Consider the following 18,392-nt stretch of genomic DNA (forward strand, 5'->3'; position numbering starts at 1 on the left):
TTCAATGGTATGATGATACTTCAGTATTCAATGGTATCTACTGAAGTGCTTTGGCAACTTTCATGCTGTCCCTTAATTTGCTCTTTCTTTGTGCCTGCTACATTTTTGTAGCCTCCTTTCCTTTACACATGATGCTGCATTCTTTGCTGGCTGGTGATGATGTGCTGGCTCCCACCCCCACCCCTCCCTTCAAGTCTGCTGTGATTGGAGAATTGTGTCCTGCCTCTGAACCCACAGGACTCTTGGCTGCTTGCCCCAGGAGATAATTGAGAAACATTTCCAGTTGGTTATAGTTTCTCTAAGAGCCCCGTGGCGCAGAATGGTAAAGCTGCAGTACTGCAGTCTTAAGAGCTGCTCATGACCTGAGTTTGATCCCGGTGGAAGCTGGGTTCAGGTAGTCGGCTCCAGGTTGACTCAGCCTTCCATCCTTCTGCGGTCAGTAAAATGAGTACCCAGCTTGCTGGGGGGAAAGTGTAGATGGCTGGGGAAGGCAATAACAAACCACCCCATAAAAAGTCTGCCGTGAAAATGTTGTGAAAGTGACGTCACCCCAGAGCTGAAAATGACTGGTCCTTGCACAGGGGACTACCTTTACCTTTTTATAGTTTCTCTGGATGGACTTCTCTGGATTATTGTTGGAAATTGTGAAAGGAACATGATGGGCAACAAGACTGTATGAATGCAGGGGCAAGCAATCAATCTGCTGCAATTGGGAGCTCAAACTGGAGCAAAAAGCTCATGTGAAAATCTCCATCGTGAACTGGGAATTTTGGTAACAAAGAAAATGGGAGAAGCACAGGGGCTACATCCACACATGGTTGGATATTGCAGCATCAAGGTGCTTTAGCAATTATTTGCAACTGATTTTTTTTGTCTGTGGGCAAGACAATTACAATTGCAAATGATTGCTATATTATAATACCCAACCATATGTGGGTGAAGCCAGGATTTGCCTATGCACAAATGCTATAATGAGCAAGCCATTCATTCAGTTTTGCAAACCAGAGAAATTTCCACATTGTCAAAGGGATATTTCTGGTCACAGACATAGCCACAGTTGTCCACTTGTTGCAAACAGGGGACTGAATTAGATTAGCTATATATCCCATTCAGCAAGGCAGGTCTCAGGCTAAAACCAATCATATCTCCTTAGTTTACTGTGGAGCCCCAGACAGGCCCCGTGAGGGTAGAATCATATGAGAAAAGGGGGAAACAAAAACAACAATTTTAATTCCCTGGTGGTCTTATATAGTCATCTAGTTTTTCTGATTATTTTATTTTGGAACAGAATTCATATAGGCATGAGGTATGTCAAAACCACACAGTGTCTTATAGATAATGAGAATGAGCCTGCATGAGAAAGAAATAGACAGCAAATCTAATAAAATGTCTCTAACGATGGCAATTTTCAGACCCATATTAATTTATTACACCCTCTGGGGAATGCTTTGTTACAAAGCTATTGCATCCAATACTGGCTTGCTTTATTGAAAGGTGATAACCAAAAAATAAAAAAATCCCAGTGGTGACAAAGGAATCTGAGAGCTTGTTCCCCCCACACGCAACTTGAGTAATTTACTGCCTCTTTTGACATATGTAAGGGAGTATACCAGAGACAGAAACATGCCCTTGCTGTATGTTAACTGTAATTGTAGCCACGTCATTAATTGTAGCCACATTGACTGTGAACATAACCAGCTTGGTAGCAAAGCCTATTTAAGGTCAAAAGATTATTTGAAAACATTAAGCTGTTCTTTGTGCCTAAATGTATATTAAAACAATTATTACAGATTATATACCCTCTAAATCTTAATTGAAGCTTTATGTATTAGAGATCTGAATCTATCTTTAGCATTTGCTAAGTGTAGTGATATGATTACAAACCTGATTCTTCTGCCTCTGGATTGTGTTAAGTCTTATACTAAATGTTATTAGAACTGGAGCTACAAACAGGCTATTTTTTTAAAAAAAACTCAATCAATCAAAATGAGGTCATGGCTGATTCTTCTTCAAAGAACACTTTCTCTTGATAACAGGTTGGTTTTTCTAACTGCGGTCTCTTAGATTAGCCTGCTTAATTGACCAGCTTGCAACATAGACATTACATCTCTTCTGACTGAGAAATGGGAAATGAACTTTATTCTCAGAGACAATTTAGATAAACCAGTGCTTTATCTGTAATTCTGAGGCCATTTTCCACTCATGAGTTAACTGCACCCCTGAGTATGATGTGCTACGTGGAAATGTTAATGTGAGATAAGATGTGAAAGAGAAATGGAATATACTTTGTAGGTAGTATAGACTTTACATTTGTATTTTTTAGTTTAAATAATTTGTATTCTGTGTTTTTATATGAAAGCACCCTTTCAATCATATTTGCTTTCTGTTCTTCCTCCATGAGTTCAGACCAACAGATGAAGGGTAATCCTATTTTTTCATCATAGCAGTCATGAAGGATAAGATTGCGAAATTGTGAAAGGTTTCCCAGCAAACATAATAGCTGAACAGGGATCTAAGGCTAGGCCTTCCAAGTCCAAATCCAATGTGCCACCTAGTTCATCACAGCCCAACTTAAGCCATCACTGATTTGAAGCTTCATTATGAAAATCACATGTTTTAGTGTTATAGAAGAAGAGGAAGAGGAGACTGGATTTATACCCCACCCTTCACTACCTGGAGGAGTCTCAGAGCAGCTTACATCTCCTTTCCCTTCCCCTCCCCATAACAGACACCCTGTGAGGTAAGTGGGTCTGAGAGAGCTCTCTAGAACTGCTCTTGAGAGGAACAGCTCTGAGAGAGTTATGGCTGACCTAAGGTCATTCCAGCTGCTGCATGTGAAGGAGTGGGGAATCAAACCCAGTTTCTTTTTCTTTCTTTCTTTCTTTCTTTCTTTCTTTCTTTCTTTCTTTCTCTTTCTTTCTTTCTTTCTTTCTTTCTTTCTTTCTTTCTTTCTTTCTTTCTTTCTTTCTTTCTTTCTTTCTTTCTTTCTTTCTTTCTTTCTTTCTTTCTTAAAAAGAAAACACTTGGCAGACTTAAGGAAAGATGTCGGCAGTGCCATGGTGCCCACCCAACACCATTTTGCGAACCCTTGCTCTAAATCAATGCATTAATTAAAATGTTGCCTTGTGGCTCTTTTTGACATGCCTACATTTTTGTTCTATCTCCTAAATCTACCTTTTGTTTGCTAGATGCTTTGTTTGCTACTGGGTTGTTTAAAATTCTCAACAGACCTCAAAACCTAATAATTCCCTCCCTCCCCCCTCTGAAATCTTACTCTTGAGAAGATAGACTGTGGGGTGGAGAGCTACCTGGTGTACATGGGAATGGTGTGCATAAATTAGATTAAGTGCCTGATGCTTGGATTAACAAGAACCCACTTGTTTGTAAAGGGGGAGGGGAGGCAGCTGCATGAATTCGGTTCCAGCCTAAAAGATGTTTGGCCTAGTTTTGCTCAAGAGTCCTGGGGGGTGGATTCTAAGTAAGCAAGTTTGGCCACCCAGAGTGCTCTCTAGACTCAAGACAAGGAATAAGCATGAGACAGTACCAGGAAATGGAGATGGAGGAAGTACAGAAGTAATTGCAGCATTTCAGAGAATATTTCGAGATAAACACATGTGAAAAAAACTGTGAACCATTTGTATACTGGCATGATTTTAAAAAATGCAGGAAACTCTGTGTAACACTCAAGGAGCCTCTGATCTCAGAGAACACATTCTTTCTCTGGGAATGGAGCCATAAGAACTCCTCAGAGTTTAGGCTGAGAGCAGATGAGTTTCCTTTATGGAAACCAAAAGCAAGGATGTAGAGGACCATTAGCCCATCTGTCAGAAAGAAGCAAGCTAGGTGGCTAAGTGGATATCTTGAGTTGGGCCATAAAAGTTTTGGAATGTGCACCTTAATTTGACTGGAGAAAGGATGCAGAGTAACACATGTGGGAACTACTCCAAATTTCATCATAGAGCAAAATGAAACCTTCCCAGAGTGGGCAGAAATGGTTATAAAATCTTAACACGCTGTCAGAAGTACACAAGCCAAGGTTTGGGGAATAGGGAGCAATGGAGTGAAGTCTGCTTTATCCAGCCTCTATTTTCCAGAGTTCCAACAGGCTTGCATCCATTCCAGGGAAGGGAATGACAAGACAACACTGGTATAGCTTGGTTAGCCTCATGTCTTTTATTTCTTTTCTTAGCTCTGCAATGCCCCGTAGTATTTTGATATAGTTTTCCAGTTCCATTGAGCCCTAGTGATGTGAGATTGTATTTTGATAAAGAAAGATATTTTCCTTTTAATAATTTCAGACTGGTCAGAAATCTCACTCAGGAGCCTGACTGCTCATCTACACAATAGACCAGGCCTGTAGCTATGGGGGGAGGGGAGACAGGCCACTCTCTTTTTAAAAAAAAACCTTCCCTCTGTAGGGCCCCTCCATTGGAGAGCCTCCAGGACTGGAAGAAAAGGGAGGAAAGAGAGAGAGAGAGAGCACATGAGAGAGCAACAAGAGCAAGAGAGAGAGAGCACAAGAATGAGAAAGTGCCAGCGAGCAAGAAAGCAGCAGCAAGGGGAAGAGCGAGAAAAAAGCAGTGCGAGACAGCAGCAGTGAGAGAAAACAACAATGAGGGGGAGAGCAAGAGAGCGGCAGTGAGAGAGAGAGAGAGAGAGCGACAGCAAGGGTGGGGGAGAGTGGCAGCGAAAGAGAAAGTGGGATAGTGACAGTGACAAGGGGGAATAAAAGAGCAACAGCCAGAGGGAGAGTGCAAGAGAGAGCTGGGGCTGGGCAGGCTGGCCGCTAGAGGGAAGAAGCAGCCAAGCCCCATGCCCCCCTCCCATTTTTTTAAATCTCCGAGGCCCCTCCACCCAAAATTTTCTGACTACGGGGCTGCAATAGACCAGAAACTCCTGCCTGGACTACAGACAGTTACCTGGCCAGGAAGAATAGAAGTTGTAAAGCAGTACATGAACACCCCCACATTCATAGCCAGGCCCCTATCTGTTCCTCAAGCCACAGGTAAGAAATAAAGGACAGAGTTTGGTGGTGGTGGCTTGGGTGGCTACTTAAGGAAGACAAGAAAGGGTGAAACAAATGGGGCAAGGTCTCTTTCTGTGACATATACAGATTTCCCTCCACCTCTTGGGCAAAGTGGCTGGAGGGAATTGTAGTTACATATACAAGAAACAAAACAACATTACTTCTTGCCTAAATATTTTGAATTGCAATCGTTAAGCATCAGATACTTTATAATTTAAAAAATCACATACACATCTATAGCTACAGCTCCGTGAGCATTAACTATTTGCATGTTTTTTTTTTTAAACCTTCCAGTCTTATTTAGCTATTTCTTAGTTTTCTTTCTCCCACTGGTAGCACGCTTTGGCTTCTCTTCCTCCACTTTTGTTGCATCCACCAAAAGTTCTTCATCTCCCAGAGACCCCCTGACCCTAGGATACAAATCAAATGCAGAGAAAAATTAATGGAGCAGGTTGCATTTTAGACTTCTTTCAGCCAAATAAGTTATTACGAATATTAAATGTCAAAGATACTGTCCATAGCTGTAAGAATCAGTAGGCTGTACATGACAGCCAAGAAGCAGAGTAGGATCCAGAAAATGAAGGTTTGAATTCTCCCTCTCCCAGGGATGCTTGCAGAGTGATCTTGAGTCAGTCACTTCCTCTCTCTCTCTCTCTCTCTCTCTCTCTCTCTCTCTCTCTCTCTCTCTCTCTCTCTCTCAGTCTAATTTAACTCACAAGGTTGTTGATGGGATGGTAAAAAGGAGAAGGTGCTGAAAACTGCTGCCCCCCCCTCTCCTTCTTTTTAAAATATATTTATTCAACGTATCATTTGCTAAACAGTTAATACAGGGGAAAACTGACATTAATATCACATGATTATCATGACAATTCTGAACCATTACCTATTTTAACACAGAACGTTTTAAGGATTTATAAAACTATAAATATATAGCACAGTACTTATACCAGCCTTTACTTACATTTAGCTCTTGGAACCAAGCATCATTGAATGGTTTCTAATTGTTTTAGGGGCATGTTTATATTCTGTTCTATGATATTTTGTTCCTTTAACCGCATGATCACCATGACTTTGCAGACTTTATTGCAATTATTACAGTTGGAAGAGCATTCAAACAAGACTAAGGCAAACTAGAAACTTCTATTACCATAATGAAAGGAAAAGATCTGAACACCTTTTACAGCCCATAAGAGATCAGTTAATGACTGAACTATTATATACGGACACACACACTACTGATTGACTGTCTTCATATTCCCTCAAACCATCTCCCTTTTTTCCTGCCCTCTGATGCTTATTGTGTGGGGGAGGGGGAATTTTGCAAGTGAAGTACTTTAAAAAGGTAAAGCTAGTCCCCTGTGCAAGCGCCAGTCGTTTTTGACTCTGGGGTGACGTCGTATCACAATGTTTTCACGGCAGACTTTTTACAGGGTGGTTTGCCATTGCAGTCATCTAGTCATCATTCCTGTCTCTCACATAGCCTGGCTCTAAACATACGACTTAGAAGAGTGAATATCAGGTGCTGCCTTGTGCTGAATCAGACTATCTGTCCCAGCATTTTCTATGCTGACTGGTAGAACAAAGCAGGAGACAAGTGCACCTTTAAGACCAACAAAGTTTTATTTAGAACGTGAGCTTTCATGTGCTCCAAGCACACTTCATCAAACTAGGAACAGTGAGCTACATATAGCTGGTAGGCAGTGGTTTGAAGTCAGACAAAGTCATGCCTTGAGATCCTTAAATTGCAGCTATCAGCGATTAGATGTGGGACCTCATACATGTAAAATATGTGTTTTTCCATTAATCTGCTATCTCTCCCAAGTGAAGCTAAGTAATCAGTTGGGAACATAAGAACTGCCTTGCTGAATCAGGCCATGCAGTTCAGCATTCTCTTTCCATTAATGAAAATAAGCTAGGATTCCCTAACAATGCACCCACGGGAGCCATGGCCCACTGATACTTGCTGTGGCACATCCCCCACAGAAGAAGCATGGGGAAGGGAGTGCAGCACACCAATTTGCTGGGTAGTGGGGGAGCAGAAAGCAGTAGCACCCCAATCTACCATGTGATAGGGAAAGAAAGGATTCAAGGTAGGTGAACAGAGGTCCCCCAAATCAGCTCTGCAGCAGGAGAAGAGGGAGCCAGGGCAGGCGAGGAACCCCAGATCAGTGGTGTGGTATGGAGAGAAGGGAGCCAGGGCACCCCCATCAGCAGTGCTTTACTCAGTGACCAGCATCTCCACCCTGGGGCTCTTCTCAAAGTCAGGGAATAAAACAAAAAAGGGATTGATTTGCCTGGGCTGAATCCCATTAGGAAGGAAGGAAGGAAGGAAGGAAGGAAGGAAGGAAGGAAGGAAGGAAGGAAGGAAGGAAGGAAGGAAGGAAGGAAGGAAGGGAGGGAGGGAGGGAGGGAGGGAGGGAGGGAAAGAAAGAGAGAAAGAAAGAGAGAGAGAAAGAGAGAGAAAGAGAGAAAGAGAGAAAGAGAGAAAGAGAGAAAGAGAGAAAGAGAGAAAGAGAGAAAGAAAGAAAGAAAGAAAGAAAGAAAGAAAGAAAGAAAGAAAGAAAGAAAGAAAGAAAGAAAGAAAGAAAGAAAGAAAGAAAGAAAGAAAGAAAGAAAGAAAATAAGTGTTAGGGCAGGAAGTACAGCCTTGCACCTCCTAGTCCAACTCTTCTCTCCCCCCACCACCACCAGCCAGGGCCAGCCCTAGACTGTCTGGCACCCTAGGCAAGGCTAACTTCTGCCCCCCCCCCCTACACACTGATAATGTAACTGAGTCACATGGGGAGCACCCAATTTGGCACCCCCAGAAGGCTAGCACCATAGGCATTTGCCTAGTTTGTCTAATGGCAAGGCCAGCCATACCTCCAGCAGCAACCTAGGTGCAGCACAAGTCAAGCACCCCTCTGCTCTTCTTCCTGCTTGGCTTTGTGGAGAGGTTCTTGGCTTTCTCCTGCTGTGCCCCAGCAGCTCAACTTTCCAAGCCCCAGCAGCTCTACTCTTGCCTTGGTGTGGATACCAAGGCACGGCTTCTGTGGAAGTTTGTGCATATATACATAGCAGGAACCCATGTGCAAAACATATGACATGAGTGATAGTGGTGGAGAAGAGAAGGTCTCCAGGGAGAAGGAGAATAAGACTGGCTTTGTCCAGCCTTAGGAGTCAATGACAGTTCAAATCTATCTGCTACACTCCTCTGGTGCATTCAGTAGGTGCTTCAATTAACTCCAGTGTTTTGACAGATGTCACTAGGATTTTCCTTTTCCAGCATCTCAACCAGCAGAGCTTGCTAAAGTTAAATTGAGACAGGAAATATAATTTGCACTTCCTAAAAAGAATTAACATACTCCTGACAGGCTGACAATTTTTAAAAGCTGATAACTGTCTCCTGGTGAGAAATGCTACAAAGTCAAATCTAATGTTTACCAGGGGGAACCCCCCCCCCCCGTTAACGTGGATTCCTGATTTGCAGACTTCTTATATTCACATCTTTGAACGGTATATCAGTTTCCCCAAAGTAACTAAATATCACATTGGGAAAAGAGCAAAGCTCACGAACTCTTTGTTGATTTGCTAGTTTTATCCTTCACATGATAACTACAGTCACTTTACATAATTGCATCATCTCCGCTCGCTTTGTTGTTAGTAATGCTTTCTAAGGCCCATTTGACTTCACACTCCAGGATGTCTGGCTCAAGGTCAGTGATTTCACTGTCATGGTTGTCAAAGACATTGAGATCCTTCTTGTATAATTCTTCTGTGTATTCTTGCCACCTCTTCCTGATCTCTTCTGCTTCTGTTAGGTCCCTACCATTTTTGTCCTTTATCATGGCCATCTTTGCACAAAACATTCCCTTGATTTCTCCAATTTTCTTGAAGAGATCTCTTGTCCTTCCCATTCTATTATTTTCCTCTCTTGCTTTGCATTGTTCCTTCAGGAAGGCCTCCTTATCTCTCCTTGCTGTTCTCTGGAAATCTGCATTCAGTTGGGTGAATTTTTCCTTTTCACCTTTGCCTTTCGCTTTCCTTCTTTCCTCAGCTATTTGTAAAGCCTCATCAGACAGCCACTTTGCTTTCTTGCATTTCTTTTTCTTTGAGATGGTGCTGATTACTGCCTTCTGTACAATGTCATGAGCCTCCGTCCATAGTTCTTCAGGCACCCTGTCTATCAACTCTAGTTTCTTAACCTATTCTTCACCTCCACTGTATATTCATAAGGAATGTGATCAAGGTCAAACCTGAATGGCCTAATGGCTTCCCCAGTTTTCTTCAGTTTAAGCCTGAATTTTTCAACGAGTAGCTCATGATCTGAGCCGCAGTCAGTTCCAAAAGTAGTGGAAATTGCTAATATGGTAGCTAAAGGGCCATCACAAGCTACAGAGGACTGTGGGAGGGTAGTCACCTTATAATTTGAGCACTAGCACACAGTAAACATAGAGGAATGCAGTCACTGCCCTTTGCAGATTAATATCCTGGGTGCCCACAAGAAAAGGGAAAGTTGCCAATGCTTCAGTTAATCTAGTAAAAATAGTTCACAGGGACAAAACAAAGAAGATTTTGTACCCCCAACCAAAGATTAGAAACCTGTATGTTCCCAGGTATGTTCTATTAATACCCAGCAAACATAATTTTAAACAAGTGCAAAGCAAGACTCCCCTAGAGCCCTTCAGGTCTTCCTCTCCCTCCCTTGCTCATTATGAACAGGGTGCTAACATACTCCTGATGTCTTGTGGTAGAGAGACTCCTGCCGGCCTGCTGTTCTTCCTCACTCTCTATGATATTATTTTAGGGCACCATCACTGACACTCTGCTGTATTTGAAAAGAATTGGTGAAAGGAACTGCCTTGCAGTATTCATAGTAGGCACTTCAAACCAATCTTTCCCCATCATCTCCCCACTGACTGTATTTATTCAGGGGGGGGGGGGGTTTGCCAGAGCTGTCAAACTCCCACCTTAGGCAGAGAAATCCAAAGCACTAGGCTTCTGTGAAAACCAGCCTCCATACAAAGAAGCAAACCATGTAAACAATGAATAAATATACATATATTGATTTACAGCAGACCATACAATTGGTCCTCTATAACAAATAAGGAATGTTTTCACCAGAAATTAGTCCAATATTCTCAGCAAATCCATGCCAAACTCATCCAAAATGTTCCAGGTGAATAAAAATAGTTCACTGTCTCTTAATATATGCAGCCAGCAGTCCAGAGAAGTACAAGGTCATACTGGAACCCTTGTTTTGCCTCAGCTTCTTCGAGCTTTTAACATTATTTTCATGCACTGGGTAAGGATGTCATTTAGTTACAGCACTTAAATGGTGCTGAATGGTGTTGGTTGCATAAACTCCCACCTTAGGCAGGGAATCTCCCAGCCCAGACCAGCAGTGGAAGAAAGAAAGAAAAATCACCACCCAGGCAAAAGTGTGGGTTGACTTCCAAGGGAAATCTCAAAGTGACATCAGACCACTTTAGGGTTTTTCAGAAACTCTGTGATTTTCCCCCCTCCACACACACACACAGTTTCCAGTTTTTCCTAGAGCAGCATGACATCACTTCCAGGTTTTTCCACAGAAGTGATATTATGCCATTGCTGACAGTGTCTCCTCATATCCCTGCCCCCCTCCAGTCTCCTGCTTCAAAAAAATATTCTTTAATTAGATAGACACACATCAGTACTAGAATACACAGCAATATTTTAATATTTAAAAAAATAAACTGGCAGTTCAGTGGTTTTGGAGGAGTGTTGTCTATATTCCTACATAATAAATGAGAGGTCAAATTGCATCAGTACTGGGAGAAAAGGGGATCATGTGCAAGTACCCTCTTTCACAAATTTAGGCAAAACCCTTAGCATTATTAAAATTAACTCCTTAAGCACTGGTGCTTTATTTAAATAAACAAAAATCTCCCTTTTGGGACCTTTTCAATCCATTTATGAAGCAATGACAAATAAGTTTTTTTTCCATGAGAAAAAGCATAACCATTGCATATTTATTTTAAGATTTATTTTAAGATCCACAGGATAAGATCCCCACTACAGCTCTTGGTGCCATTTATTACATGCAAACATATATCCAGATACTGTTAGTGTACTGCTCTTGGAGAAAGAGAAAGCTCTTTTAAAAATTATCCTATCTCCAAATCAAACTTTTTAAGATTACTAACCTGCTCTGTGTAACAGGAACAGAAGATGCCTTCTTACTATCAACACTGGAACTAGATGTAAAAAATTAACAAAATATGCTTTGAGGAACACAACTAGGTATTTTATGCTATTATCTATATTTTAATGAATTGCTACAATTTCTCTTTTGTCTTAATAATAATAATAATAATAATAATAATTTTTTATTTATATCCTGCCCTCCCCGCCGAGGCAGGCTCAGGGCGGCTTACAAGACACTGTCTACTTATCATAGACACAAATTACCTAGAGTAAGTAAAAACTTCCTGAGTAAACACTTTCCTTTCCCACTTCACACATTGTTTTAGGACTCATACACATCTTTATTCATTTACTAAAGTATATAAATGACTCCTTCCCACCCCTATAAGGAAGTCCCAAGCTGCATCAGAACAATTATAGCTGAAACCAAATGCTTCTTTTAAAAGCAATTTACAATCAAGTTAAAACCCCACAGTAAGGGAATATCACCCTCAAAGAATAGGATACTGACTATCAGACTTGACACTTAAACCAAATATAAAACAGCCCTTACATGCTATTCTAAAGGCTTGCAACAGAGATAAACTCCTAATGGGATAGTGTTCCATAAGACTGGGGTAATGGCCCAAGAAGGCCTGTCAAGGGTTCTGAAGGTACTGAGAGATGGCAAGTGCAACTAGTCCATAGGTTCATTCAGGGAAAGGCAGGGAAAGGAATATTTTAGAGGGCTAATACATTACTAATACTTACCAGAAAACCTGCAGAGATCTATTTTAGAATGGATATTATCTTTGATATAAAAGCCAAAATATTTGATCAAATAAACCTGATATGATTACTCTTTATTTGTTTATTTACATTCTCTATAGTCTGCTTTTCTCAGTTAGGCTAAAAGCAGATTATGCATGGTAGGTCAATGCAATCAAAAGGAAGAGACCTCTAATAAGCAATGCAACATGGTTGGGTTTACAGCAATCAGAAACGTAAGTATTACACATAATATGTAGCATAACTTAAATCCAGGTGCGTAGCCATGTTGGTCTGAAGCAATGTGATGAAGTCCAATAGCACCTTTTAGAACAACAAAGTGTTATTCAGGATGTGAGCTTCTGTGTACATACACACTTTGTCAAACTGAATGCACCATTTTTGGCTTAATCAAAATTGAGTACATATTTATTCACAGATATAACGGTTCTAAGTTGCACACCCCAAAGTTCATGCTCTACACACATTTAAAAAGATTCCCACTATCTATGTTCAGTTCAAGGTTAGTTTTCTGCTGGCAGGAGCATCTGCCTGTGCCAATCCAGTCCGTTGCCTTGGATACCAGATAACAACATTCTTTGAAGAAACATTCTAAGGCCAATGCTCCCACCAGTTCTCTCCTATAGCTAACAATACTTAAAATTACAAAATAAAGTCTGGCTACATGGTGATCATAAAATGAATAAAACATGTGGTGACTTGCCAAGGAATATGGATATAATGATTAAATGAATAAATGAGCAAACAGAATAATAACAAAATACAATATAAAATAGGATTAATAAGCAAGGAAAACCATGCAAGAATATGTGATTAATGAGCAAGGAAAACAATACTCCAACTGCAGAACCTGTGATCAATGAGCAATACTAGAATCTAAGAACTCATGTTAGGAGGCCATCCTGACCTAGACCTAATATGTTAAATAATGCAGAAAATGGTATAGTGTGTAAAGCGCCATCAAGTTGCAGCTGACTTATGGCAACCCCAGCAAGGGGGTTTCAAGGCAAGGGAGAAGCAGAGGTGGTTTGTCTTTGGCTTCCTGAATTCCAAGAACTGACACTGCTTAGTTTTCAAAATCTAATGAGACCAGGCTACACCATGATGCCTTTGCTCCCCCAAAATGTTATTACTTAAGTGCACAAAGCGCAGAGTTTCCCATTTTATCTAGAGCAGCATGATATCACTTCTGGGTTTTTCCACAGAAGTGATATCATGCCAATCGCTGATTGTGTCTCCCCATGTCCCTGCCCCCTCCAGTCTCCTGCTTCAAATAAATGTTCTTTAATTAGATCAGTGCTAGAATGCACAGCAATAGTTTAATATTTTAAAAAATAAACTGGCAGTTCAGCTGTTTTGGAGGAGCATAGTCTATATCCTACATAATAAATGAGAGGTCAAATTCTCTCAATACTGGGAGCACCCTCTTTCACAAATTTAGGCAAAGCCTTTAGCATAAGTAAAATTAACTCCCTAAGCACTGGTGCTTTATTTAAATAAACAAAAATTACTCATCTCCCTTTTGGGGTCTTCTCTATCCATTTATGGGGGAAATGACAAATAAGTTTATTTCCATGAGAAAAAGCATAACTATTGAAAATTTATTTTAAGATCCACAGGATAAGATCCCCATTACCGCTCTTGGTGCCATTTATTTCATGCAAACATATATCTAGATACTGTTAGTGTACTGCTCTTCATCGCCTTGCTCTTTTTTTCATTCTCCTATCCTCAAATCACACCTTTTAAGATTACTAACCTGCTCTGTGTAGCGAGGACAGAAGGCTCCTTCTTATTTTCAGCAACGGAACTAGATGTAAAAAAATGAACAAAATATGCCTTAAGGAACACGACAAGGTATTTTACGCCATTATCTATATTTTAATGAATTACTGCAATTTTTCTTGTCTTAAGCCACTATCTATTTATCATAGACACAAGCTACCTAAAGTAAATAAAAAATTTCCCCTGAGTAAACACTTTCCCTTTCCCACTTTTTAGATTATTTTAGGAAGCGTACACATGTCTTTGTTCCTTTATTAAAATATATAAATACCTCTTTCCTGCCCCCATAAGGAAGCCCCAAGCTGGATCAAGAAAATTATAACATGGTGAAATAAAAAAAATGGTTTGGTTTTGTTTTTTAAAGCAATTTACAATCAAGTTAAAACCCACAGTGAGGGAATATTACCCTCAAAGAATAGGACAATCAGACTTGCCACTTACATTTGACAAAAACACCTAATATAAAATAGCCTTTATATGCTGTCCTAAAGTCTTGCAATGGAGATAAACTCCTAATGGGATAATGTTTCATAAGACCGGGGTCAGGGCCAAGAAGGCCTGTCAAGGGTTCTGAAGGTACTGAGAGATGGGTCAAGAAGATGACAAAGTGACAAGCACAACTAATCCATAGATTCATATAGCGAGAGGCAGGAAAGGGAGAGTACATTGCACGTACTTACCAGAAAACCTGTATAGATCTATTTTAGAATGGATATTATCTTTGATATAAAAGTCAAAATGTTTGAGCTAATAAACCTTATTTGATTATTCTTTCTTTGTTTATTTACATTCTGTATGGTTTACCTTTTCCACTTAGACTAAAAGCAGATTATGCAGGGTAGGTCAATGCAATCAAGAGGATCAGCAATGCAATAGGGCTAGTCAGGGAATAAGGGTGTGCAAAAAAAAAAAATTGGAAAAAATTGGATTCGGAAATATACGGGGCCAAAAAATTCAGAATACTGTATTCAGGACAATGAAAATTAGCCCCCCCACCGCCAAGAACCAGAACCAAAAGAGAAAAGGAGCAACAGCAGCACAACACAGCAGCAACAAATCAAACACAGAATCCTTTTAAAACCGTAAAAAACTTGACTTTAACAATATAGGAACTTTACCAACCCCTCCCCCCAAAAAAACCTTCACCCTACCCCCAAGAAATCCAAGCCACCCAAATCAGGAAAAGTTAAAGGACACTGCACTTTTAAAAGTCCTCTCACTAAAGTAAGATATAGGCAAATTGGCAAAAAACCCCCACCCCAGGCCCCCACCCCCCAGCAGAACCTTCTAACCCCAAATAAGCTACCCAGTATCCACCCACCCAAATCTGGATAAGTAAAGGGACTCTGAGTCTTAAAAAGTCCTTTTACTAATTAAAGAAAAACAAGAACCCTAAGACTGTCTTACCTTAGATGTCTTCTCTTCTCTAGGTAGGTCAGGCAAGGCTGAGAGAGAGCAGCAGCAGCTGAGGCCAAGGGCCAGCACAGCACAATCTCTCTCACACACCAACACCAACACAGCAGCAATGGAATGGAGTCCAGCCAAGCAGACTCCTTTAAAGGTTCTCTGGCCCTACACAGAGCAATTTCAAAAAATGTCACTGCTCTGTGATTGGCCAGAGAACACTGTTTACTTGGATACCCAAGTAAACAAAAGAACAACGATGTTGCTGATGGCTGGGGAATTAGCCCAGCCATCAGCTACACAACAGCCCTGCAAAGCATGCATTTGCAATGCATTTTGCAAATGCATGCTTTGGATTGGCTGCTGGGGCTTCTCTCCCCCTCCCTCCCTGATCCCAGCGAGGCTATGGGAGAGGTGGGAAAAGGCTACCTAAGGCAGGAAAGGAGGCAAGCAGCTCCCCTGAGGCTGCAGAAGCTTCTTTTCCGCCTTTTTTATTGACTTCCGTATACTTCCAAATATTGATTCGGAAGTATACGGAGAGCCGTATACGGCTCTCATATTATGGCTGCAGATTGGATTCGGAAGTATATGGCGCCATATACTTCTAAATCAGGGGTGATTTGGATGTTTCTTCGGTTCAGCTGAACCAAATGCACACCCCTAGTCAGGGTTACAGCTATCAGAAACACAACATAAGTATTAGACATACTATGTTAAACAATGCAGAAAATGGTATTGTGTGTAAAGTGCCACCCCAGCCTGGCAACCCCAGCAAAGTTGGGCAAGTCAGAAGCATAGGTAGTTTGCCTTTGCCTTCCTCCATTCCAAGTACTGACCCTGCTTAGCTTTCAAGATCTGATAAGACCAGGCTACACCATGACGCTCCCCCAAAATGGTATTACATAAGTATACAAACAAAGCAGTGAAAGTACATACATACATACTGTGAACAGATAAGACATACTATCCACAGGGTATAGTTCACAGTCCCTTTCCTTTTATAACAGGACCTGAGATTACTACTGATCTCTAAGCAACAGAGATCAGTTCACCTGGAGAAAATGATGTTTTCAAGGCAGACTCCACAGCATTATACCCTACTGAAGTCCCTCCCATTCCCAAACCCTGACCTCCTAAAACTCCACACATACCTCAAATCTCCCAAGTATTTCCCAACCTGGAGCTGGTAAACATGCGCCTTAAACTGAATGCAACCCTTTAAACAATCGAGGATTTGATAAGCTCCCTAATTTTCTGGCATTTGGGGACTTAACAAGCATTTGGCAGGACAAAATGCAGGGCTCAGAAGTTTTACCCAATTTAATGAATATCTAGTATGACATAATGGTTCATGATTGGAGAGCCATGTTTAAAATCCCAGCTCAGTCATGAAACTTCACCAGGTGACTTTCTTAGCTTGATTGCTGTGAAAATAAAATGGATGTCACTGAGCTCCATCAAGGAAGGGCAGAAAAAATATCAGACAGATAAAAATTGTGCAGATCTGACTTAGTAATTGCTGCCCTTGATTCACAAAGTTATATAATAGCAAGTTATTGTCAGGGTTTAGAAATAAATGCAGTTCTGCAATCTCAGCCAAAATTGTTCAAGGGGAAAAGATCAGGAGAACTCTCTTCTGTCACTTACAGGACATGAACAAGTAAAAGTTACAAGCATGCTCTTATGGTTTTTGAGAGCATCCCATGGATTTCACTGAGGCACATCCCTATGGTCACAATCAAAACATTCATTCAGTTTTTCAAACTGGAACAAGATCTTTTGGAAGATAAGAAAAGCAAAAACAGGGTGTCTGTGTACACACACTACCTACAACAGAGGTCACAGATTATTGGTCTGATCCAGAAGGGCTCTTCTTATGTTGATCTCCAGAAAAACTGAATAGTTTTGTAACTTACAACTCTCAACTTGAACAAAATTAATTCTTCCCCTTAATTTGGTTTTTCCAGTCTATGAAATAAGCAGGAAACATATTGTCTACATAGATAACACATGCTGCATTGACTACTTGATAACAAATGAGGAAAGGTGGTCCCTGGGTCTCCAGGTAACTTACAAATAGAGTTGAGAGGAGGCAGAAGCTCGCAAATCTCTTTGCAACAACCCAAGATTTCCTGGGAAGGCTTGTCTCATCCTTCCAAAGCCAGGGCTCTGCTAATCAGTTCTCTCTCTGCTTAACAGACCTAACAAGACTCACCTCAAACTAGGAGTGGTGATGAATAGGGATTGGCAGGTTCTGTAGAGGACATTCTGAATCTTTATGAGTTGCACAGAAGGTACATGCTATGGATGAAATTTCCCCGCTTCAAAGTAACTGAATTTTATAGAAGCCTTGTTCTGTCTTTACTCTGGAACTGCCAGCTCAACCAAGATCTTGATACCTCTCTTTGCATTTCTTGCACCTATTTAGAAAGGTTTTCCTTCACACTTTGGACCTCCATAAGATACTAAATCTTTGCACTCAACTGTCTTCACATCATTATTCTTAACAGGAGAAAGAGTGCAACCACAGCTCTCATTTTCATTCACACTGGTACGCTGGGGGTGGCAAGCTCTCTCCTGAATGGAGGGAGAAGGATTGCACCTTGATCTAAAGAGACACCATTAATTTCTTTGCCTCTTATCCCTTGCACAAGTCTAAAAAAGATTTCATTTACAATTGGGTGAGATAAAACCCAAAAAGAAATCTCAGGAGGTCAGCAAAGCAATTCACTCTCCTGACCTATCCTGCTCTGATGCTCAAGACCTTGGTGTAGAAGAGAAAATGCCTTTTTGCAAAGAGAGTTCATCACTTTGGTGAGGATGTAGGGAGAAGGGCAAATCATTTCTGGTAATGAGGCCATGGCCTTTCCACAGGGAGCTCCTTGCTTTTGAGAGAGAAGTTGACACAGACACAGTATACTTAGGTAATAGAGATGCTAGCCTCTGGGGGGACCTGTGGATCCCCTGGAATTACAGCTCAGCTCCAGACCATAGTGATCAGTTCCTCTGGAGAAAATGGATACTTCAGAGGTTGGACTCCATGGCATTGAACCCCACTGTAGTCCCTATCCTCCCCAGGCTCCACCCCCCCAAACTTCCAAGAGTTTCCCAACCTAGAGCAGGCAATTTTACCTTTCCACCTTCTGCTGGTGGCCAGAAGGGACCTGGAAACCCTATCAGATGAAGAGTTGTCTTTGGGTTTTGCCCATGTTGTTGTTTAGCCCATCACATTAATGACTAGTAA

General features: G+C 41.1%; 1 protein-coding gene across 1 annotated transcript in view; it reads right to left on the reverse strand.

Moving 5' to 3' along the window:
* Positions 1 to 5,330: 5,330 nt before the first annotated feature.
* The window catches only part of C5H3orf20 (chromosome 5 C3orf20 homolog), a 103,928-nt gene continuing 90,866 nt past the window's right edge, over positions 5,331 to 18,392 (reverse strand). Inside the window, exons 16-18 of the mRNA XM_060237641.1 lie at positions 13,719 to 13,769; positions 11,191 to 11,241; positions 5,331 to 5,436 (exon numbers count right to left, since the gene is read on the reverse strand). Of these exons, the coding sequence (XP_060093624.1) occupies positions 5,331 to 5,436; positions 11,191 to 11,241; positions 13,719 to 13,769 (208 nt within the window). The remainder of the gene's footprint in view (positions 5,437 to 11,190; positions 11,242 to 13,718; positions 13,770 to 18,392) is intronic.

This window comes from Heteronotia binoei, chromosome 5 (assembly GCF_032191835.1).
Source record: "Heteronotia binoei isolate CCM8104 ecotype False Entrance Well chromosome 5, APGP_CSIRO_Hbin_v1, whole genome shotgun sequence".
In the NCBI taxonomy this organism is placed as follows: domain Eukaryota; kingdom Metazoa; phylum Chordata; class Lepidosauria; order Squamata; family Gekkonidae; genus Heteronotia; species Heteronotia binoei.